This window comes from Podarcis filfolensis (genome assembly GCF_964270895.1).
Source record: "Podarcis filfolensis genome assembly, chromosome: 13".
Classification (NCBI taxonomy): Eukaryota; Metazoa; Chordata; class Lepidosauria; order Squamata; family Lacertidae; genus Podarcis; species Podarcis filfolensis.
In genome coordinates, this window is record NC_139615.1 from 9782333 (window position 1) to 9805555 (window position 23223).

General features: G+C 41.6%; 3 protein-coding genes across 3 annotated transcripts; 1 reads left to right on the plus strand and 2 right to left on the minus strand.

Annotated features, from left to right (window-relative positions):
* Window positions 1–1584: 1584 nt before the first annotated feature.
* On the minus strand, window positions 1585–12929 carry LOC310747152 (olfactory receptor 10G4-like). Its single transcript, XM_083581504.1, has 2 exons — window positions 12856–12929; window positions 1585–2635 (listed from the first exon to the last, which is right to left on the minus strand). The coding sequence occupies exon 2, from the start codon at window positions 2593–2595 to the stop codon at window positions 1669–1671; it is 927 nt and encodes a 308-aa protein (XP_083437630.1). The 5' UTR covers window positions 2596–2635; window positions 12856–12929; the 3' UTR covers window positions 1585–1668.
* On the minus strand, window positions 6310–7239 carry LOC310747151 (olfactory receptor 10G7-like; the record flags this gene model as incomplete). Its single annotated transcript, XM_083581503.1, has 1 exon — window positions 6310–7239. One exon carries the CDS (start codon window positions 7237–7239, stop codon window positions 6310–6312), a length of 930 nt encoding a protein of 309 aa, XP_083437629.1.
* On the plus strand, window positions 10295–15635 carry LOC310748515 (vomeronasal type-2 receptor 26-like; the record flags this gene model as incomplete). Its single annotated transcript, XM_083584346.1, has 5 exons — window positions 10295–10582; window positions 11681–12562; window positions 13455–13682; window positions 14161–14287; window positions 14734–15635. The coding sequence occupies 5 exons, from the start codon at window positions 10295–10297 to the stop codon at window positions 15633–15635; spliced, it is 2427 nt and encodes an 808-aa protein (XP_083440472.1).
* Window positions 15636–23223: the final 7588 nt, after the last annotated feature.

Genomic DNA, 23223 nt, shown 5'->3' on the forward strand with positions numbered 1-23223 from the left:
TACCACTTAACTGCAATTGTCTCTAAGCAGTGTACAATAAGCCGAAAAAACACAATAGAGACAAACTCCGTTACAAGCCAGCTATAAAATCAGAAATGTCCTTAAATTCTTATTGAAATAAAAAGTTACCGACTAGCCTCCAGAAGTTCCATCAGGGAGTGGCCCTGTCTCATCTCAGTTCCACAAAATTGAACCCACCATATTGAATGCATGATGCTTCATGAATATGAGCTGTGCCGCCAAATTATGGGAGACAAATGACCCTAACTCCCCTGAAGACCTCAGTGTTCAAGCAGGGATGTGTAGAAAGAGGCAGGTGGAAGATTCAGTTTCAAAAAAACAAAAAACGGTGGATGGGTGGGTGGAGGGGATGAAACATCCCACCACTGTTATTCTCACAGCAACCCATGAAGTAGGTCAGGTCAAGAGATTATGACTGAACCAGACAGAAACAGTTTGCTCCCCCTTTCATAGTACTAGAACCAGGGCCATGGAACAAAGCTGAAAGCAAAAAGATTCAAGATGGAAAAAGGATACAGTGGTGCCTCACAAGACGAAATTAATTCGTTCCGCAAGTTTTTTCTTCTTGCGAGTTTTTCGTCTTGCGAAGCACGGTTTCCTATAGGAATGCATTGAAAATCAATTAATGTGTTCCTATGGAGACTGCTTGCCAGGCTGGTGGTGAGGAGAAGGGCTTTTCTCCCCACTGCAAGCCTTCAGGACAGGTACGGGAACAGAGGGGAAGGCGCGCAGCGCTTCTCCTCTGTTCCCGGGGCTTGCGGTGAGAGGAGGGTTTTTCCTCCCCACCGCCAACATTCAGAACAGCATTCTGAATGTTGGCGGTGGGGAGGAAAGCCCTCCTCCCACCGCAAGCCTTCAGGACAGGTCCGGGAACAGAGGGGAAGGCACGCAGCGCTTCTCCTCTGTTCCCGGGGCTTGCGGTGGGAGGAGGGTTTTTCCTCCCCACCGCCAACATTCAGAAAAGCATTCTGAATGTTGGCGGTGGGAAGGAAAACCCTCCTCCCACCACAAGTCTTCAGGACAGCCATCCGAAGGCTGGCGGTGGGGCGGAGAGACCTTCTCCCGCCGCCAGCCTTCCGAGCAGCCTTCCGAAGGCTGGCGGTGGGGCGGAGAGACCTCCTCCCGCCGCCAGCCTTCCGAGCAGCCTTCCGAAGGCTGGCGGTGGGGCGGAGAGACCTCCTCCCGCCGCCAGCCTTCCGAGCAGCCTTCCGAAGGCTGGTGGCGGGAGGAGGTCTCTCCGCCCCACCGCCAGCCTTCGGAGGAGGTCCGAGGACAGTGGGGAAGACGCGCTGCGCTTCCCCGCTGTCCTGGAGATTTCCCTATGGGCTTTCGTCTTGCGAAGGAAGCCCAGAGGGAAATTCGTTTTGCGAAGCGCCTCCAAAACGGAAAAACCCTTTCGTCTAGCGGGTTTTTCATCTTGCGAGGCGTTCGTCTTGCGGGGCACCACTGTATTCATCATCCCATACACTCCATTAGACTGCGAAATTTGCTACCACAGGACATGGTGGGAGCCACCAACAAAGATGGTTTTAGAATAGGATTGGAGAAGTTGATGGAGGATACAGCAATTGGTGGCTACATTGTGACCAGTTTACTTGAACTCACCACTTGCCAAGCTCTCTCTCTCCTTCATTCCTTCCCTTTCATTCAGGAAGATACTTTCCTAAATACAAGTTTCTTCATTGCCCTTTTGATTTCTTCACTTCTCAAGGAATAGATGATGGGGTTTAGTGCAGGGGTGATAGCTGTGTAGAAAATGGACATCACCTTCTGAACCGAGTTGGTTGTGGCTGGCTGCAAGTATATGAGGACACAAGGGACGTAGAGAGTCAAGACCACGATGAGGTGGGCTGTGCAGGTAGAGAAAGCTTTTCTTTTTCCTTCTTCCGAGCGCATCTTCAGTATGGTGGCAACAATATGTGCATAGGAGCCCGCGATCAAGATGAAGCAACAGAGGGCAACCACGCCAACATTGATCATGATGACAACTTTGTTTATCGATGTGTCAGCACAGGCCACTTTGAGCAAAGGTGGGACATCACAGAAGTAGTGCTCAAGCTCATAAGGGCCACAGTAAGGGAGACGGAAAGTGAGGACGGTCTGAATAGTGGAATGGATGGTTCCAATGAGGCACGTTCCAGCCATGAACTGGGCACAAACCATCTTGCTCATAATGGAAGAGTAGCGAAGGGGGTTGCATATGGCCACATAACGATCAAAGGCCATGACAGTGAGGAGAAAGCCCTCTGTGCCCCCACAGAAGTGGAAGAAGTAAAGCTGAGCCACACAGCTCTGGTAAGAGATGCTTTGAGAGCCATTGATGAAGCCAGCCATCATCTTCGGAACGGTGGTAGTGGAGTAACACACATCTAGGAGGGACAGTTCAGAGAGGAAGTAGTACATAGGGGAGTGGAGCTGAGGACTGAGGCGGATTGTGAAGAGTATGACGGCATTCCCGAGCAACGTCAAGAGGTAAATGGCAAGAAAGAGAGTGAAAAAGATCTGAAGACCCTGGACTTCAGAGAAACCCAGGAGAGTGAATTTAATCACAAGAGTGAAGTTGTCTTTCTCCATCTACCTTCAATTGATTGTTGTGGTTGTTAATGGAACACACCTGAATGTGGGAAGAAAATGAGAATTTTGAGGAGGGAAAGAGGAGGAGGAGGAGGAGAAACTAATCAGTCCATTTTGATTTATCTCCATTTCATTTTTTCCAATCAGTTTGCCACATTTCCACATCAATTTACATTTTTAAAAAAAATCCTAATGGAAATTCACCAGCATTTCTCCCAATATAGTCAGAATTCTACATGCAATTTTGGCTAATAGACACATTTTGGCAAATAATTTTGCCTAACATAATGCATTCTGTATATTGATTTCACTAATATATGTATTTCTATGCACTCTTCCACCTAATATGTGCATTTTTGTACACAGCATTTGGTTAGAGAGCAGCATTGTGAAATACAGAGAATTGCCAATTTTGATGGATAGCTATGTTTTCCTTCACTTTTTATTTCAGGAAGCTGAAACTAGGCAGGTTTGCTTCTCTGTTCTTCCAACACCCACTTCCCACAGCCACTTCCCACAGCATAGTCTCCCTAATCAAATTAGGAGCAATATGCAGATCAGGTGTGTTCTCACCCTGAAATATCTGGGTTGAGGAGATAGCCCTCTTGAAGTCATACTGAGCTATGAGAACATCGATTCTTAACTATGGACCTTTTCAATCAGCAGTATTTGAACTTACCTGAACCACAAATAAGCCGGCAAAAATCAGTTGCATCGGCCTTCAAATGCAGAACATAGTTGTATCTCCCTGTCTTTATAAGAGCTCTAGGATGTCTCCAGACAATGACTCTTGCATCAAAGTCAATACGTGATCTACATGAACATGAGTCCCTAAACTATGGAAATTTCCAGTTGGAAGGATTTGAACTGTTGGTACAACTGAATGTCAGATTAGTTGTATTCAGGTGCACAATATTCCTGCATCTTGCAAATACTCTGACAAATAGATCTCCCTGTATTTTTAGAGAGGGGTGATCCAAGTCAATGACCCATGCAGCTTCCTTAGCTGCCTTGAGAAGGGGCCAGTGTTTGCATCTTCTTCAGAAGTTGCAAGACGCTTGAACGAGAAGCTCTAGAGTGTACAAGGACAAAACAAATGTCTTCCTCAGCCACATTTCAAGGTCGGTTTGAGTACACCAGCTGGGGGAATTATGAACCCTCTTCTCACCATATCTCTGGTTCTTATTCATCATGGGAGACGAGAATTCTCCCCAAGCATATTTTGACATCAGTTGGGTGACTCCAAGGAAAAGTGTCCTAAAGGATCTACACACCAAGTTTAATGAGCAATTACTGGTGTTTGCATCATTCGTGCAGAATAATAACTACTAGTGAGAAATGAGAGTTTTCAATGTAAGGAATGTTGTATTTGTTTCCAGGCAGTATTTTATCTCTCCAAAGGACTTCTAATTTCATCAGACACCTGGTCTTACTACATTTGGCCATAAAATACAACAAATAACATTTTAGAATGAGAACAGGTTTAATAACAGAAAAATAAAGTGGTGGGGTTTTTTTTTTGCATTTTCTATTTTTTGGATAATTTTATTGTTTGTTTAACATAATTGTTACAAAATATAAGCAAAATGTTACAAATACATACATACATATATATTTCAAATAAGCACATATATATGAAAAAAGGAACAAAAGAGAAGAAACGAAGAAAAGAAGAAAGAAGAAAAAATAAAGAGGGGGGGAGAAGAAGAAATGTTGGTTCCTGATGTTTGGGTTATTCCTTCAGAGAAGCTGAGTACGGCTGGCTTAAAATGGTTCTGTTATTTCTTTCTGTCAAGGTCATGCTGACTATAATAATAAGGCCAGAAGGAGCCCGGGTTTCACCTTTCTGTCTCTCTTTCCTTCTGGTATGTTGTTCTGTATATAGTATGCTTACTTAGTGTTAAGGTTTCAGTCTTATTATAAGTTACTGTAAGTTTAAGTTAAGTCTGCTGCAACTGGATTTCTTACGGACAGTGCCAATCCTGAATGTACAGTGGTACCTCGGGTTAAGAACTTAATTCGTTCTGGAGGTCTGTTCTTAACCTGAAACTGTTCTTAACCTGAAGCACCACTTTAGCTAATGGGGTCTCCTGCTGCCACTGTGCCACTGCTGTACGATTTCTGTTCTCATCCCGAAGCAAAGTTCTTAACTAGTGGGGTGCCACAGGGTTCTGTCTTGGGCCCGGTCTTATTCAACATCTTTATCAACGACTTGGATGATGGACTCAAGGGCATCCTGATCAAATTTGCAGATGACACCAAACTGGGAGGGGTGGCTAACACCCCAGAGGACAGGATCACACTTCAAAACGACCTTGACAGATTAGAGAACTGGGCCAAAACAAACAAGATGAATTTTAACAGGCAGAAATGTAAAGTATTGCACTTGGGCAAAAAAAGTGAGAGGCACAAATACAAGATGGGTGACACCTGGCTTGAGAGCAGTACATGTGAAAAGGATCTAGGAGTCTTGGTTGACCACAAACTTGACATGAGCCAACAGTGTGACGCGGCAGCTAAAAAAGTCAATGCAATTCTGGGCTGCATCAATAGGAGTATAGCATCTAGATCAAGGGAAGTAATAGTGCCACTGTATTCTGCTCTGGTCAGACCTCACCTGGAGTACTGTGTCCAGTTCTGGGCACCACAGTTCAAGAAGGACACTGACAAACTGGAACGTGTCCAGAGGAGGGCAACCAAAATGGTCAAAGGCCTGGAAACAATGCCTTATAAGGAATGGCTAAGGGAGCTGGGCATGTTTAGCCTGGAGAAGAGGAGGTTAAGGGGTGATATGATAGCCATGTTCAAATATATAAAAGGATGTCACATAGAGGAGGGAGAAAGGTTGTTTTCTGCTGCTCCAGAGAAGCGGACATGGAGCAATGGATCCAAACTACAAGAAAGAAGATTCCACCTAAACATTAGGAAGAACTTCCTGACAGTAAGAGCTGTTCGACAGTGGAATTTGCTGCCAAGGAATGTGGTGGAGTCTCCTTCTTTGGAGGTCTTTAAGCAGAGGCTTGACAACCATATGTCAGGAGTGCTCTGATGGTGTTTCCTGCTTGGCAGGGGGTTGGACTCGATGACCCTTGTGATCTCTTCCAACTCTATGATTCTATGATTCTACTATTTCTAGGTTAGTGGAGTCTGTAACCTGAAGCGTATGTAACCTGAAGCGTATGTAACCCGAGGTACCACTGTATTGGATTTGTGACCATTTGCCTTCAGTAGCCATAAAGCTCTGCTGAATGAAATATTAATTGCCTCTGGTCTATTTTTGGGGAATCCTGCAGCTAAGTTTTTACTCTGCTAACTATACGTTGGAGTTCTCCTCTGGATCAATATGAGTAGTATTCATTGCACGACTATCCCCCACAAATAGACATAGGAGTGTATCTAACAAAGTTATGCTCAGAATAGACCCATTGAAAATATTGGAGCAAATATAGTCATGTCCATTAAGAACATAACATCAGAAGACCACTACTGGATCATGCCCAAGGCCCAGCTAGCCCAACATCCTGTTCTCACAATGGCAAACCAATAACCCACAGGAAGATCTATGCGCAACAGCAACTCTCCCCACTTGTGATTCCCAGCAACTGGCATTCAGAGGATCTACTCTGAGCAAGATTAGCAGTGGCTACAACTCATAGAGGTACAATTCATCCCAACTCATGGTGCTTCTGTCTACAGAAGCTGCATTGCTGTCTTTCAAGAAAACACCTTCTTGAATGCCAGTTTCTTCACCATCTTCTTGATTTCTTCATTTCTCAAGGTGTAGATGATGGGGTTCAGGGCAGGTGTCACAGATGTGTAAAAGAGGGCCACAATGTTCAGGGCAGAGTGGTTGGTGGATGGTTGCATGTAAATGAATATGCAAGGGCCATAAAGGAGGAGGACTACAGTGAGGTGAGATGCGCAGGTGGAGAAGGCCTTCCTCTTCCCTTCCTCGGAGCGCATCTTGAGAATTGTGGTGGCAATGCGGATATAAGAACCAAGGATCAAAGCAAAGCTGCTCAGTGCCACAACACCAATGTTCACTGTGGCCACGGTCTCATTCAGAGAGGTTTCTGCACAGGCTACCTTCAGTAAGGGTGGGACATCACAGAAATAGTGGTCAAGTTTGTAAGGCCCACAGTAAGGGAGGCGAAACGTGAGCACAGTCTGAAGAGTCGAATGAAGTGCCCCCACCAGGCAGGTTGCAGTCACCAGTCTGATGCAAGACACATTGCTCATGATCCCAGAGTAGCGGAGAGGGTCACAGATGGCCACATAGCGGTCATATGCCATGACAGTGAGCAGGAAACACTCGGTGCCTCCAAAGAAGTGGAAGGCATAGAGCTGAGCCACACAGCCCTCAAAGGAAATGGCTTGGGAACCAGTCAGGAAGCTGGTCAGCATCTTGGGCACGGTGGTGCTGGAATAAAGCACATCCAGGATGGAAAGCTCGCCAAGAAAATAGTACATGGGGGAATGGAGCACAGGGCTGAACCAGATGGTGAGGAATATGAGGATGTTTCCGAGAAGAGTCAACATGTAGATGAAAAGGAAGAGCAGGAAAAAGAGGAGCTGGAGCTCCAGAACATCAGAAAACCCAGAGAGAGTGAACTGAATCCCCACAGTCAGGTTGGGTTTCTTCATCTAATCGTGGCTGTGTTCCAGATCATGGGAGCCTAAGTAAGAAGGTATAGCACCTAAGCAAGAAGATCAAACAAAAGCAGAAATTCTTCTCTTCCCCCACAGCTGCCATTAGAAAAAAATGGAGAAAGAAATGTTAAATACACATCACTATGTAATCCCTTTACTGGGCACTGGACAGAACACAATGAGCAGGATTTAATAAGCAGAAATACTGGATATACATTTGATGGATGAAATGGGGTGGAGGCAAGCATGAGGATGGAAGTGGATCGGGTGTTCGGTGATAGTAGAGGTGCTGGCAAATTGAGCACAGGCTACTTCTAGGAATGGAGGAGAAATTTGGTTCAGTTCACGTCTGAAGACAAACCTACCTAATTTACATTTCCCAGCACAACTCACAAACCAAAATGCAGCCATTCATTCAAAAGCCTCACTTCTCTGAATTTTGCAATGCAGTTAAAAATTCCTGACATGTCCTAGTTTTCGGGTGTAAAAAATGGTGTCAGGGGGGATTTTTGCAGAATTGGGAAAATGTCTGGGAAAGTGTTATGGAAAAAGCAGCGGAAACAGCTCCAAAAGCTAAAAATCACTATGGGGGGGTTCCCCAGCAATTTTGGCTTGTTCCCCCCAAAACATATCTGGCTTGCAGATATGTTTATACTGAGGGAAACTGCGATGGGTTTTTGCTAAAGGTGCTGAGAATTGTTAGGAGACCCTTGTTCCCCTCACAGAGCTACAATTCCCAGAGTTCCCTGGGATTGAGTGTTAAACCCCTCTGTGCAGATGGGGCCTCAGAGTAGATCATTCTGGGCTAGATGGATCAATGTGCATCTGACTCAGTAGAAGGCAGCATCATGTGTTCACATGAGTCCAAGCTATTTTTTTGCAAGTAAATCCAGATTTGAGTGAAGGCTCCAGCAATAGAATTCCCCAGCATTGTCACAGAAGGTAAACGGCGTTTCCGTGCGCTGCTCTGGTTCACCAGAAGCGGCTTAGTCATGCTGGCCACATGACCCGGAAGCTGTACACCGGCTCCCTCGGCCAATAAAGCGAGATGAGCGCCGCAACCCCAGAGTCGGCCACGACTGGACCTAATGGTCAGGGGTCCCTTTACCTTTATCTTATGCTTAAAATCCCTTTCAAACTATCTCTGATCCGCACTTGATGAACAAACATTAGTTTTGCACCCCTATGTTAACACAAAAACAAACTTGAATCTGATTTACAATACTCAGTTTGTCAGAGTAAAACAAAACAAAACAAAACAAATATGTTGAAGAGTCATCCAAGCTACCTTTCCTCCAAAGGGCTACAGAAATTCAACCATGGGTACATCTGATATCTAGGCCTTTGAAAGTCCATTCTACATTTTAATCCATTGCAGCTGATTGCTTTATCGTCATGAAGGAATTTATGGAGACTCTCCTGTTGTGCATCTTGAACATGGGCAGGATGGAAAGATAAAACATTTTATAAACATCCTGTAACCCCAGGGAGACAACCAAATAATTCCCCTAAGAGTGAAGGTGCTGAGACACAGGCAAACGTGTTCATAAAATATATTGATTTATTTCCCTTGCTATTTCCTAAGCAAGGGACAGGATTAATGCTGCAATAAGAGGGGGTTCATAGGGAGTGGACTGTAGGTTCATTCTTTATCTAAGATTCTATAGTGCAACAAATATGATTACATTGGCAGTTCCCCTTTTGCCAGTGCTTTTCTTCTAGAAAAACAGTGCCAGCACTCATCATGAAGTTGTTACACTAAGTGCCACATTTTTAACCAGTGCTTTTCACCCGGGAAAACAGGTGCTGGTGCTACATAACCTTGAGTACCATCAGAAAAAGAAAAAACAACAACCACTGCCTACTGCTTATACATCATAGACTCCAAAAGCACTGCACAATTGATATCCTCCCCTGTAATTATTAAAATTACAATAATCAATTCACCTGGCCAAGGCTCCAGAAGTCAGAGTGGGAAAAGGATCAACAGGCAAGTCTGAAATGATTATAAGCTCCCCAGTGCTTCATAGGCAGCTATGGTAAGGGAGGAGAGAGAGGCCGGGCTTTGTTACCTATCAGTTATGAGTTTCCCCCTTTCATAACAAATCACTGTATCTTGTTTGGCTTCCGAGGATTTCTGTTGTGACAGTCTTTAAGTTGACAATAAGGTGAATACGTGCCCCTTACAGTGCCAAATTGACAGAGTCAGCTGCCACCCAGTTTGTCTTGTTCAGCTCAGGTGGAGGAGAGGAATAATACTGTAGAGAGAAGCAGGGGAGTCCATGCACACAATTAGCCATCAGGATGTTGCTCCTGCTGCTTCTCCTGCTCCCCAATATGGTGTCCCAAGTACAAAGTGTACAAGGTGTTAAATGCACAACAAACCATCCTGTTCATGTTCCACATGAGTGGTATGAGCCAGGTGACCTGGTCATTGGTGCAATGGCATCTCATATCTGTTATATAGTCCCCAATTTATCCTTCGATATACACCCTTCCCAAGCCTTCATTTATAAGCCAATGTAAGTAACCAGTATTTTTTTGTATTTTCTTTTATTCCTTAAATGTTGTATCTGACTTAACTTAGATTGATTTGGAATGAAAGCTTTAGAACTTTGTTTTTTAGAAATCTCCAGGCACACACGCACTTTAGTATATTCTTCTGACACAGCTGTATAATACTACAGTGGTACCTCTGGTTGCGAACGGGATCTGTTCTGGAGGCCCGTTTGCAACATGAAAAGCCTGCAACCTGAAGCGCCGTATCTGTGCAGGTGCATGGCGCAATTTGGCGCTTGTGCGCATGTGCGAGCGGTGAAACCTGGAAGTAACCCTTTCCGGTATACTTCCAGGTCGCCGCAGGGCACAACCTGAAAAAACGCATCACGAAGCAAACGTAACATAAGGTATAACTGTATTGTCTAAAAAAGTATAAACATTTCTGATTGTGTCCTCTCTTTACAGAAAGGCAAATAGATAATCTCGTATCTAGATTATGCACACTCTGTAATTTCCCCACTAAACAGTAACTCAATTCATTTGCAGAGTGATGACAAAGTTTTACCAGCAAATCCTTGCTTTGGTGTTTGCCGTTGATGAGATCAACGAAAATCCCAGGATGTTGCCCAATGTCTCGCTGGGATTCCACATCTATGACATTTATTATGATTCAAAGATGACCTACCGAACCACCCTGGACCTGCTCTTTAAATCACGTCACTTTATTCCCAACTACAGGTGTGGCGTCCAGAAAAATGTAATAGGAGTCATTGGGGGACTTAGCTCTGATACCTCCTGGTGCATGGCAAACGTCTTAGGTCTTTTCAAGATTCCACAGGTAGAATATGGGTTTTGAACAGAAAAGGAAAAAACTATTCATGCCATAGTCACTGAAATAAAAACCCCACGCATACACTAAGTAAAAGAACATAAGGTTGACCACCCCACACCCTCTCTCCTCTCCCCGCCTATTTTCTTCCCAGTCCTATACTGCATATAACACCAATGTCTCACAACAAATGTAACTGATCTATAGAAAACACAACATGAAGAAAGAGACAATGCATGCTCTTTTGTAAATGAGGAATATCTTTAATAAAAAAATATTTTTAAAAAGACAAATGCTTTAATAATTCACAAGACGTTAACTAATAAAGTTCTTCCCGTTAAAAATCAAGATATTCCATTCCTAGGGAACTAGGATGTTATTCAGCATTATTAATTTTCAGAAGCTAATTGAAAACACTGTTTATTGTTATTGTTCCAGCATTTGGCCTTCTGCAGAGTTTTATAGTGGTGTCAGTTTTGGGCTGTTCTCCTGCATTGTTGGATTTCATTCTTTGTTGTTTTAACCTTGGCTGAAAGTGTTTGGTATGGCATTTCTGTATTTTACTGATATTTTATATGATGTGGTTGATTCTGCTCAGAGAAGAATAACATATACAATCGTATGGAAATCTTCAAGATTCCCCAAGATATCTTCCTGAGAGAGTTATAAGTAGATAGAGAATTAACCTTTCTCTACAATCGCTATAAAGGTTAGAGAGCAAAAGAGCATAATCAACAATTTCTATTGCTCCACCTCCACCTTGGAGTTTGTTGATTCATCCACCTAGCAGTATATTAACATGAGCCATGATAAATGCTCCCCTGTTCTTGGAGACAATCAATGTGTACAAGTATGAAGATCTGACAATACAATACAGTACAATACAATAATAATAATAATAATAATAATAATAATAATAATAATAATAATAATATATGCAGAAAACATTGAGCAAGATTGTCTTTGTTATCTATGCAAATTGAGGTTGGTGCTGTCCCCAAACTTTGTACAGTAGGGATTCAGAGGTTTTCTACTGATATTCAAAGAAATTTGATTAACATGAGTATTTTTTTGCACTTGGGTATGGTTGCCTTTTCCCTTCTCTAGATTTCATATGGTTCATTTGAAGAAGGCATAAATGATCAAACCAAGATCCCTTCTTTCTACCGCATGGTCCCCAATGAAGACCTTCAGTATCAGGGAATAATCCAGTTACTTCTGCATTTTGGATGGAAATGGGTTGGGCTCATGACTACAGCTGATGAAGCTGGCGAACATTTCTTACAGACAATTGAACCCATGTTTTTCAAGAATGGAATCTGTTCAGCATTCACAGAAAGAGTTGAACTCAATCTGCATTATAATGGTAACTTACTAAAAATGCTGTATGACTCAAGGATTTTGTTACCAACTTTCAAAACCAGCAAAGCCAGTGCAGTTCTTGTATATGGAGAAAGTAGATTTAATATATGGTTGTCAAGTGCTTTAAACATAATGGAGTTCACTCCACTATTTCCTCAAAAGAAGTCACGTGAAGGAAAAGTATGGATTACAACAGCCCAACTTGATTTCATATTATATAGCCTTCAAAAAAAATTAAATGTTAATATACAAGTGCTCCATGGTGCTATATCCTTTGCAATTCACTCCAAGGAAATTCACAACTTTAAAGACTTTCTTCGGAGTATACGTCCTCATTGGACAGAGGCAGATGGTTTTATCCAAGATTTCTGGGAAGATGCATTCAGTTGTTCACTTCCAAATTCCACTCTCTCAATATTCAACGATCACATGTGTACTGGAGAAGAAATGCTGGAGAGCCTCCCTGCACCATTTTTTGAAATGAGCTTGACCGGGCAAAGCTACAGTATCTATAATGCTGTCTATGCTTTGGCACATGCCTTAAATAGCAAGCAATTGGCTGGAGCGATCCACAAGAGTAGAGATGCTAAGGGGAAACTCTCTCCTCAATATGTAGAACCTTGGCAGGTAACATTCTCTCTTACAAAGCATTCACTTCATTGATCCATTATGTGAGTAAGCATTTAATTATCAGTAAAGAAATAACAGAAAAGTACTTGAGAAATTAGAAAGAGAATTAGAATATTTCCTATAATGATAGTAAACAGATTTTGGATGGCACAGACTTTCATAAGCAACAAACTTACAGACAACTCACATTTTACAGGGGGCAGTTGGACATACAAGCAAAATCATTTAAAGTCAGAATAACCTCTAGAAACCCATTTTTTAAAAAACATCTTAAGAATTGCTGTACTTACTGGCAAGGGACAAATGTGGCTCTTCATCTTCCTTCTCCCCCTCCTATCTCTCACTGAATGATGCTTCAGATGCTACCAGGACCAAAGAGTTTGAGAGATAGCCAGAAGAATGCTTTGCCTGTTGCACAGGGCACAATTGTGGAGCTTTGCATTCAGTGAGGCCACAGTCACACCCTTCTCCTTCTCATACATCTTGACTGCAGAAACTAATGAAAGGTCCAGTCAGATGTTCTCATGTTCCATTCCTATGCTCAGGGAACATGTTTGAGAACATGAACATGAGAGCATGAGCTCTTACTTGACTTCTCAAATTCCTTCCCTTTCTTGGATCTTGACAATGGCAGGTCCCAAGCAAGCAGGTCTATATACTTAACTCTTTCACATTTATTTATGGAATTCTGTCAACTGTTGAATTTACACTGATTCATGTTTTCCTAGTCTTCCCGTATGGGGAATTGAAACAAGGGTGCTCTGCATTGTAAACTGAAGTGTTTAACGCTTAGATGAAAGGGATTTAATACCATCTAGGAAAGCTCTTCAACAATCATAATGAGACTATTAGAATGCTGTATTGACCTTTTGATTCTATTTCCACCAAGCTACACTCATTCCTGCAGAGAATCTCGTTCAACAACAGTGCTGGAGATGAAATTCAATTCAATGAATATGGAGAGTTGGCAGCTGGCTTGGATATTACAAACTTGGTCACATTCCCAAATAGATCGTACATCAGAGTCAAAGTGGGAAGGTGGGACCCTCAGGCCCCTCCCGGCAAAGAGTTCACCATTAATGAGGACAGAATCAAATGGCACAGAGACTTCACTGAGGTACAGAAATAACTGCACAGGCCATGAAATTCCATAATTAAGACTCCAGTGATGAGATAGAATCAAGGAGTATCCCAGACTTAAGAAGCTCTTGCTGCAGAGGTCAAATATAGGAACCACCCATCCAAAGCATTTCTCTGCTATAAGGATTTGGCCCCCATCCCATCCATCACTGTCTTCAGACACCTGTCCAGTACCTTCACCACCTCCTCTCGTTCCAATGGAATGGAAAGGTAGAACTTCACATCATCGGCATCCAGATGATACCATGAGCCAGATTCTAGGATATTATTCCTAACAGTTTCATTGAGATAATAAATAGCACAGGAAACAGAATGGACCATATTGGGACACTACAACCCCAAAGCCGTGGGGTGGTTTCCTAGTACTAGTTTCTCAAATGACCGTACAAGAAGTAACAGAAATAATTCACCCAAACCTTGTCTTCATATTAAATTCTTCCTATATCTTTGAATAGGTGCCACCTCTTTCTATATGTAATGACAACTGCCATCCTGGATACGGGAAGAAAAAGAAGGAAGGAAGGAAGTTTTGCTGTTATGATTGTGATCCATGTCCAGAAGGAATGATCTCAAATGAGAAAGGTGGGAGATGTCATTTTAGGATATACCAATTTATTTTAATAAGCTCTGAACTCTTTGGCAACCTTGTTGTCATTAAACTGATGGAGGAGGGAAGGCTTAACTTAAATAGATGTGTTGTTCTCATTGTTTATAGTTAGTATCAATTTTCTCCTGTTAGACTTAGGTTGTTTGACAAAAGGTTGAAAGTCCCATTAATCTTGCCTTTCTGGGCTCCAAAGATTTCTGCAGTAATGTATTTTTCATTTTGCTATGCACTACAAGTCGTTACAACAAAAAAGGAAGGGGACTAGTAAAAAAGATGTCACCCATGTAGAAAATTCCAGATTTCATACAGAAGTTCTTAAACATTTTGACGTAGAAAACACTGCCCTAAAATTTCAATGAGGAAATCCTTAAGAATAGTATTGGATGCTTGAAATTGTTATGCATTCTTTCTTTGTTTTCAGACATGGAAACATGTGTCAGTTGCCCAGCAGATCAATTTCCAAAGAGCAGCCAGGATCTATGCATTCCTAAGATTCCAAACTTCCTAGCCTTTGATGAAACCTTGGCCATTGTTTCAACATCTTCTGCACTTTTATTCTCTCTGATCACAATTCTGGTGCTCAGCATCTTCATTAAGCATCGCAATACAGCCATAGTCAAAGCCAACAACCGAAGCCTCACCTATGGTCTCCTTATCTCCCTCCTCTTGTGTTTCCTCTCTTCTTTGTTGTTCATTGGAAAACCTAATAATGTGACTTGCTTTCTCCGGCAAAATGCTTTTGGCATTGTCTTCTCTGTGGCCCTCTCCAGCATCTTAGCCAAAACCATATTGGTGGTTTTGGCTTTCATGGCTACCAAACCAGGATCCAATATGAGGAAATGGGTAGGCAAAGAACTGGCTTATTCCATTGTCTTTTCCTGCTCCATTGTTCAGGTAGGAATCTGTGTCCTCTGGCTGGCAACCTCTCCCCCATTCCCAGATGTGGACATGCACTCAATGCCTGAAGAAATCATATTTCTTTGTAATGAAGGGTCAGTCACCATGTTCTATTGTGTTTTGGGCTACATGGGCTTCCTGGCCACTTTCAGCCTCACAGTCGCCTTCCTAGCCAGGAAGTTGCCTGACAGCTTCAATGAAGCCAAGTTCATCACCTTCAGCATGCTGGTCTTCTGCAGTGTTTGGCTCTCCTTCATTCCAACTTACCTGAGCACCAAAGGAAAATACATGGTGGCTGTGGAGATCTTCTCCATCTTTGCTTCTGGTGCTGGGTTACTGGTTTGCATTTTTTCCCCTAAATGTTACATAATTGTGGTGAGGCCTGACCTGAACAACAGAGAGCAGCTAACACAAAGAAAGGTTTAAATGACAGATGAATTTGTGGCTCTGCTGGTTCTTAGGCTAAATTGACTTTCTGGCAGGCATCACTTTCCCTGTCGTTTCCCCACCAAGACTTTACCAGAAAATTTACTTTGCCTTTCTACTCTTTTCCTTCATCCCCATGGGTGCCCACATTTCTGCTCAAGAGGCTCTGTGCCTTTCCTGAACAAATTTGGGGAGACCATTGGAAGCTGCAAAGTGTGTATTCCCAGGATAATGTAGGAGATTGAGTGCCTGATTCTCCTTCCTACCTGATGCCCCACCCCACAGATTCCTTGCCTTCACTCAACAGTTGCCTCGGGGCAGAGATCCTGCAGGGTGCTCAACTACATGCAGTTTCTCCACAAATAAGTTGTTTGCAAAAGAGAACCCTGTGGAATTGGACCCCTTCCCCAATCCTGAGTTTGGAGAAGATTCAACTTCATATCCTCCCACTCTGCTTCCAGCCATATATTTAATTAGAGTTTTTGACACTAATTAGACATTAGGCCAGCTCTTGAACTGCTTCGGAATGGATCTCAGATCATGCCAGAGGTCCCTGGCTTCATCAAGTGTGGCCTGGACTGTTTGGAGGGCCCTGGATTGCTTTTTACCCCTGTTTCCAACTTCACTCCATATCCATGCCAGCTCCCTGACCTTTTGTGAACCCCATCTTGCACAATAGCTACCTGTATGGATATCTGGTTTCACATGTAATGAGAACCAAAGACTGACAAAGAATAGCGATCTAGTAAGTGACTGCCAACTGTGTGAACTGTGTTCATTCAATAAAAAGAATATGTTACTTAACTATGGTCCTTGCCTTGTTTGCTCATGGAAATCTGCTGTATTCACATGTGGATACAATAGCATGGCACCCTCTCTCATTGATTTTGCTTTTGGAATAATGACCACTTTTCCCTTGAAACTCTTTAGCAGCTGCACAGGAAGGACAAAATTTCAAAAAAGAAACTTCAGATTTTGGGTAATGGGAATCTAAACAGAGTGCTACTGTGCTAAGAAGATTGGCTAAGAAGTGGAAAGAAACAATGTATGCAAATAAAGCTGTCAGCAGGGTTTTTCAGAGATCTTTGTGTTTGTCTTGGAAGGCTAATGAAGAACAAAATGAAGTAAGAATAGGAGACTCCAAGAACAGAAGAAGATGAAGTTTGTGAGGGCTGGAAGTTCTTGCTGACCTTAGTCTATTTGGATTTGAAATTGCTTCATTTTAAAGCTTTGTCCTCAGTAGTGAACACATCTAGCTGCTATTTAGCAGGAGGTGTTTTACTATTTTCATTCGGTTTTTGGTTTACTTGTTCAAACTGTTCTTATTTACCATATGCCTTAGTGCACTACCACTCAAACAAGTGCATACACTTGGCTTTGCCAATCTGGAAGTTCTTATATGTATAATTTTTATAACGAGTTTGCCCCTGCGGCGCATTAGAGGTGAAAACCATCTCTTATGCCCTGCTACGATGCTGTTTTTACAGGGATATATGCTCAGTTTTTATCACCCCTGTTATACAGAAAATTCCAAGTGGGCCCCAACCTCAATGTTTAAAATCTCTGATAGAGGACAAGGATCCAGAGATCACGTTAAAGGTGGCCAAATTTTGTGTGGTTGCCATAAAACCTAGGGAACAAGCTGTGTATTATAAAGACTAAGACCTTAGAAGCAAATTATAGATAATATTGTAGAGATTAAGACTTAAACTATATTTTAACTGCTGTCATAACTGTATTGTTTATCGTTATATTGATTGTTAATTTAAACTTAATTTGATTGTGTTTCTGATTTGTTTAATACGGTATGTGACTCTGGTCTGGGACCATAATAAATTCAATTCTATCCTATTGAAAAATTTCAACATGGAATGCAATAAAAATCAACCTAGTCTACAGAACAAGGTGAATAAAAAGAAGAAACCCAAAAATAAGGAGAGAAAGAGAGAAGATGGGCCCTTTATCATATTTATATCATATATATCTACTCATTTATTCACACACAGAGAAGTAGACCTTCCCATCTCCCCCCTGAGACCCTACTTCTTCTCCCAGTCTCTCCCCCTGGGAGACACTTTCTGCCATGCCTTTCATCCAGGGACCCTCTTGCTTCCTTCCCCACCTCCCAAGCATTTTTTTTTTAAAAAGAAAGATATATTTTTATTAAAATTTCTTGGTTTAATAAACTATGTGCAATGTCTCTTTTTTCAAGTTACATTTTCTACAGATCAGTTTCATTCGTTGAGACGTTAGGACTACATTAGGAAGAAAAGGGGGGATGGTGAGTGGGGTGGGGTCGGGTGGCAATGCTTCTATTCTACTTAGTGTATGTGTGGGGTTTTGTGTCAGCATCACTTGTGTGGGTTCTCTTTACTATTCGCTTGTATTCCTTTGGTGGTGAAAGAGATTGGGGGTGGCTAAGGGTGTGGCTGGTTGTCTTTGACTGGATATAGTGAAATTTATTTTCATGCGTGAGTGGTGTGTGTGTGTGTTTGGATCAGGTTAGCCAGACTGATTCATATGCTGTTGGCAGGTTCTTGTTGTTGCCTTGTTGGGCTATATGATCAAGGTTAACCATACAGGAGTGAAGGCATCATCTTCTGTTTGTCCCCTTGTCAGTTTCAGTTTATTGGTTGGTTTTCCCGTAAGGCTGTTCCCCATACTATTTGATACCATTGATCTACGCTTACTCCTGAGAAGTCTTTCCAGTGTCAGGCTATGATGCTTCTGGCTACTGAGAGTAGGTGGGTTATAAGCTCTTTGTGTTGTGAGTGGGCATTATTGTCTTGGAAGATGTTTAGTAGGGCCAGTTCTGGAGTGACTTCTAATATTGCTTAGTTATTTTGCATATTTCTTGTATGATCGAGGTCCAGAAGAGTTGGATTTTAGGACATTGCCATCACATGTGGAGGTATGTGCCTGTGGAGGTGTATCCTCTCCAGCATTTTGGTGAGGTTCCTGGGCGTAGTTTCCGTGGTGTTAGGTACCACCTGTAAGTAAGTTTCAGAGTGAGTTGTTTTCTTACTTCCAAAGCTTCTTATAAATGTTTCCAAATCTGAATGATAACGATACAAAAATAAAACAAGGAGAGAGAAAGAAAGAAACAGAAAGAACAAACAAAACAATGCAAAAAGATAAAAAGGAGGAAAAGCAAAGAAAGTAAAAACAAATGGGTACTTCCATATCACTATCTGCCAATTGTAAGTATTACAATTATTCAAAATTGTTGGCATATATGCTCAAGGATTACTTCTCGCTGTAGTTGGTTATCAGCTTTTCTCCCAAACTGCTAATGGTATCTTCCCTAGTTTCCTTCAATGTACTTCTGACACTCAGAAACTCTAAAAAAATACTTGATAGAGAAATTTTATGAAGAGTGTTGTTTCCTGCTTATCAGTGGATTTTAAAAAATAACAAAGGCTTGTGGGTATTCTGCATTGACAGGGTATGAACTGGATGACCTTCTAGGTACAATCCTAACCTATTATTCTGCAACATCACAAATATAATTACTTTGTTAGTTCCCCTACTGCTGATGCGCCATAGACTCCAAAAGCACTACAAAAGTGATTCTCTCCCCTGTAATTATTAAAATTACTATAATCAATTCCACAAGCTGAAGCTCGAGATGTCAGAGTGGAAAACACGCAACATGCAAGTCTGAAATGATTATTAGTTCCCCAGTTTTTCATAGGCAGCTATGGTAAAGGAGGAGAGAGAGGCTGGACTTTGTTACCTCTCAGTTTTCAGTTTCCCTCTTTCATATCAAATCACTGTATCTTATTCGGCATCCAAGGCATTCTGTTGTGACAGTGTTTAAGTTAACAATAGGTAGATACATGTCCCTTAAAATACCAAATTAACAGACAACGACCACCCAATCCCTCTTGTTCAAATCAAGTGGAGGACAGCAGTAATATTGTAGAGAGAAACAGGAGTCTCTATGCAGAGAAGGACATTTGCCACCAGGATGTTGCTTCTACTTCTGCTTCTCACCAACATGGGGTCCCAAGTACAAAGTGTCAAATGCACCACAAATAATCCTGTTCATGTTCCAAATGAGTGGTATGAACCTGGTGACCTTGTCATTGGTGCAACGGTATCTTATATGTATTACATATTACCCAGAGTTTCTTTCAATGAACACCCTTCCCAGGTCTTCATTAATACCCCACTGTAAGTAACTTGTACTTAATATTATTTTATTTATTCTTTACACGTCATGCTGACTGGAAAAAAACTTTTGATTGGTTTGGAGAAAAACGCTTTAGAATTTTTTTAAGAAAAAGAATGGAAAGATTTTCTACACACACACACACATTTTTATTAGAAATCTCCATGCACATAGACTATGCACAAAAGCTTAATGGCAATGAACATTAAGCTTTTTTATCTAAGTCTATAAAGGTAGAGAGAAAAGAGAGTAAGAGCAAGAGAAAAGGGATGGCATAAAAACATAAGAAGAAAAATGGGCAAGCAGTGAGGTACTTAACTTAGGTGATGATACCAAAATGTCCAGGGTGGAGAAAACAAACATGGGTTGCAAACAGCAACAAAATGATAAACTGAATGCATGGGCAGGAAAATGGGAAATGCAATTGACTGTAAGCAAGTGCAAAGTGATGAGCAAAAAAATTAATTTCACAGTCATGGGGTCTCAACTGGTTGTAAGAAATCATCAATAAGATGTTGTGGTCCTAGTAGATAGTTTGAAGCAGACGTCAATGAAGTTTGCAGCAGCTATGGAAAACACTTTAATGTATTTTTATTGACACAGTATTAAATAAATAAATATTGTCTAAATAAATAAGTAAACTTTGCTGGCTGTGCCTTCTCTTTATAGGCAGGTGGGTGAATCTCTCCTATATCTAGATAATATGCACTCTTTAATTTTCCCATTAAACATTAACTCATTTCATTTGCAGGGTGATGACAAAGTTCTACCAGCACATCCTTGCTTTGGTCTTTGCTGTTGATGAGATCAACAAAAATCCCAAGATGTTGCCCAATGTCTCTCTGGGATTCCACATCTATGATAGCTATTATGATTCAAAGATGGCCTACCGAACAATTCTGGACCTGATCTTTAATGCAAATCACTTTGTTCCCAACTACAGGTGTGGTATCCAGAAAAATGTCATAGGAGCCATTGGGGGACTTGACTCTGATACCTCCTGGTGCATGGCAAACATCTTAGGTCTTTTCAAGATTCCACAGGTAGAATATGGATTTTGAAAAATGGGTATTTCGTTCCATAATTCACTCTTCTTGTTTCCATGCAGCATAACATATATAATCTTATGGAGATCTTCCCAGGAGAGTTCTTAGCAGATGGAGAATCAGCCAATCTCTACAACCACTGTAAAGGTTACAGAGCAAAGGAACAGTTTCTATTGCTCTCTCTCCACCTCAATTATTCATTTATTAGTATATTAAAATAAGCAATGAAATTTTCTTCCCTCTACTTGGAAAGAATCAATGTGCAAAAGTATGAAACTGTGATATAACAATAATAGTAATAATAGTAATAATAATATCCACAGAAAGCAAAGAGCAAGATTGTCTATGTTTTTCTATGTAAATTGAGGTTGGTGCTGTCCCTAAGCTTCATATATTTGGGAAATATAGGATTTATATAGTTTTTTATTACACTTGGAAATGTTTGGCTTTTTCCTTTTCCAGATTTCATTTGGCTCATTTGAACCAGCCATAAATGATGGAACCAAGTTCCCTTCCTTTTACCGCATGGTCCCCAATGAAGATCATCAGTACAAGGGAATAATCCAGTTACTTCTGCATTTTGGATGGAAATGGGTCGGGCTGATCACTCCTGCTAATGAAGCTGGAGAACTTTTCTTACAGACAATAGAACCAATGCTGTTCAATAATGGACTCTGTTCAGCATTCACAGAAAAAGTTAAACCCAATGTGCATTATAACGGTAACATAGTAGGAACGCTGAGTGCATGGTTTTCATTTACACCTTTCACAACCAGCAAAGCCAATGCAGTTCTTGTATATGGAGAAGGTAGATTTATTATATGGTTAGCAAGTGCTATAAAGACAATGGAGATAACTCAGTTGCTACTTCCTTATAAGAAGTCACATGAAGGAAAAGTATGGATTACAACAGCCCAACTTGATTTCATATTATATAGCCTTCAAAAATTTACTGTTAATATACGAATGTTCCATGGTGCTATCTCCTTTGCGATTCACTCCAAAGAGATTCACAAATTTCAAGACTTTCTTCAGAATGTACATCCTTATTGGACAGACACAGATGGTTTTATCCAAGATTTCTGGGAAGATGCATTCAGTTGTTCACTTTCAAATGCCACTCTCTCACCAACCACGTGTACTGGAGAGGAGATGCTGGAGAGCCTCCCTGCACCATTTTTTGAAATGAGCATGACTGGCCACAGCTACAGTATCTATAATGCTGTCTATGCTTTGGCACATGCCTTAAATAGAATGCACTTGGCTGCAGTCATCCGCAAAAGGAGAGATGCTAAGGGAAAACTCTCTCCTCAGTATGTAGAACCTTGGCAGGTAATGTTCTCTCTTACAAAGCATTCACTGCATCGATCCATTATGTGAGTTGGCATTTAATTATCAGTAATGAAATAAAAGAATAGAAGTTAAGAAATTAAAGATAAACCTTAAGTAATTTTACTGTATCAAAGATGGGACTTAGAATATTTCCCATAGTGATACTGAACTGACTTTACATGACTCAAGCTTTCATATCTAACCAGGCAACAACTATGACAGTTAACTCACATTCCTGGCCATCACACATATAAGCAGACTCATGTAAAGCCAGAATAACTCCTAGAAAACCAATTTAAAGCTATTTTTAAAAAACTGCTTCACTTACCGGTGAGGGACAAATGTGGCTTTTCCTCTTCCTCTTCCTCCTCTTCCTCTTCTTCTCCCTCACTGAATGATTCTTCATATGATAAAAGCACCAGGGGGTCTGACTGACAGTCAGATGTTGTGTTCGGCTTGTTGTGCAGGGTTCATTTTGGAAGCCTCTTTTTCTGCATATGCAGCCTCCCCTGTCATTCAGACATTCTTCAGGTTTAAGCAAATCTTAAAGCTGTTAAGCAAACCTGGGCTGGCTTTAAATTCCATTGGCAAGCTGGTCCTCATCTGTGAATGATTGGGAGTGGTCTTAGAGGATCGGAGGATTTTGGTTTACGATGCTGCTATCCACAGAAACCAATGTCCAGTTCATATCTTCCACCCATAAGTTCCGTGCCATCTCTGCTTCACCAAAGCCTTGTCCCCATGGCTGGTCAAATTTGCAGTCAGTGCTGCCACAGTCCCATGTTTCTCCCTCTCATGAACATTGATGACTTGGATACTGGATTCGTTGCAGCCAAATTTGCATGCCTCAGCACTCACAGACGTCCTATCCTTCAAGAAGTCCAGCACCTCCAACTTCTTTTCCAGTGTGGAAACTGCCTTACACTTTTTGGTTTCTCAGCAGCTGATGATGGCAATGATAATGCCTTGTGTTTCGAGCTATTCTGCAGTCTGAGGCTCTGCCAACCACCTCTTCCTCCACACTCTGAAAATCTCT

Coding starts and splice junctions, on each gene's coding strand:
- LOC310747152 (XM_083581504.1), bottom strand. CDS start 2,595: ATGGAGAAAGACAACTTCACTCTTGTGATTAAATTCACTCTCCTGGGT.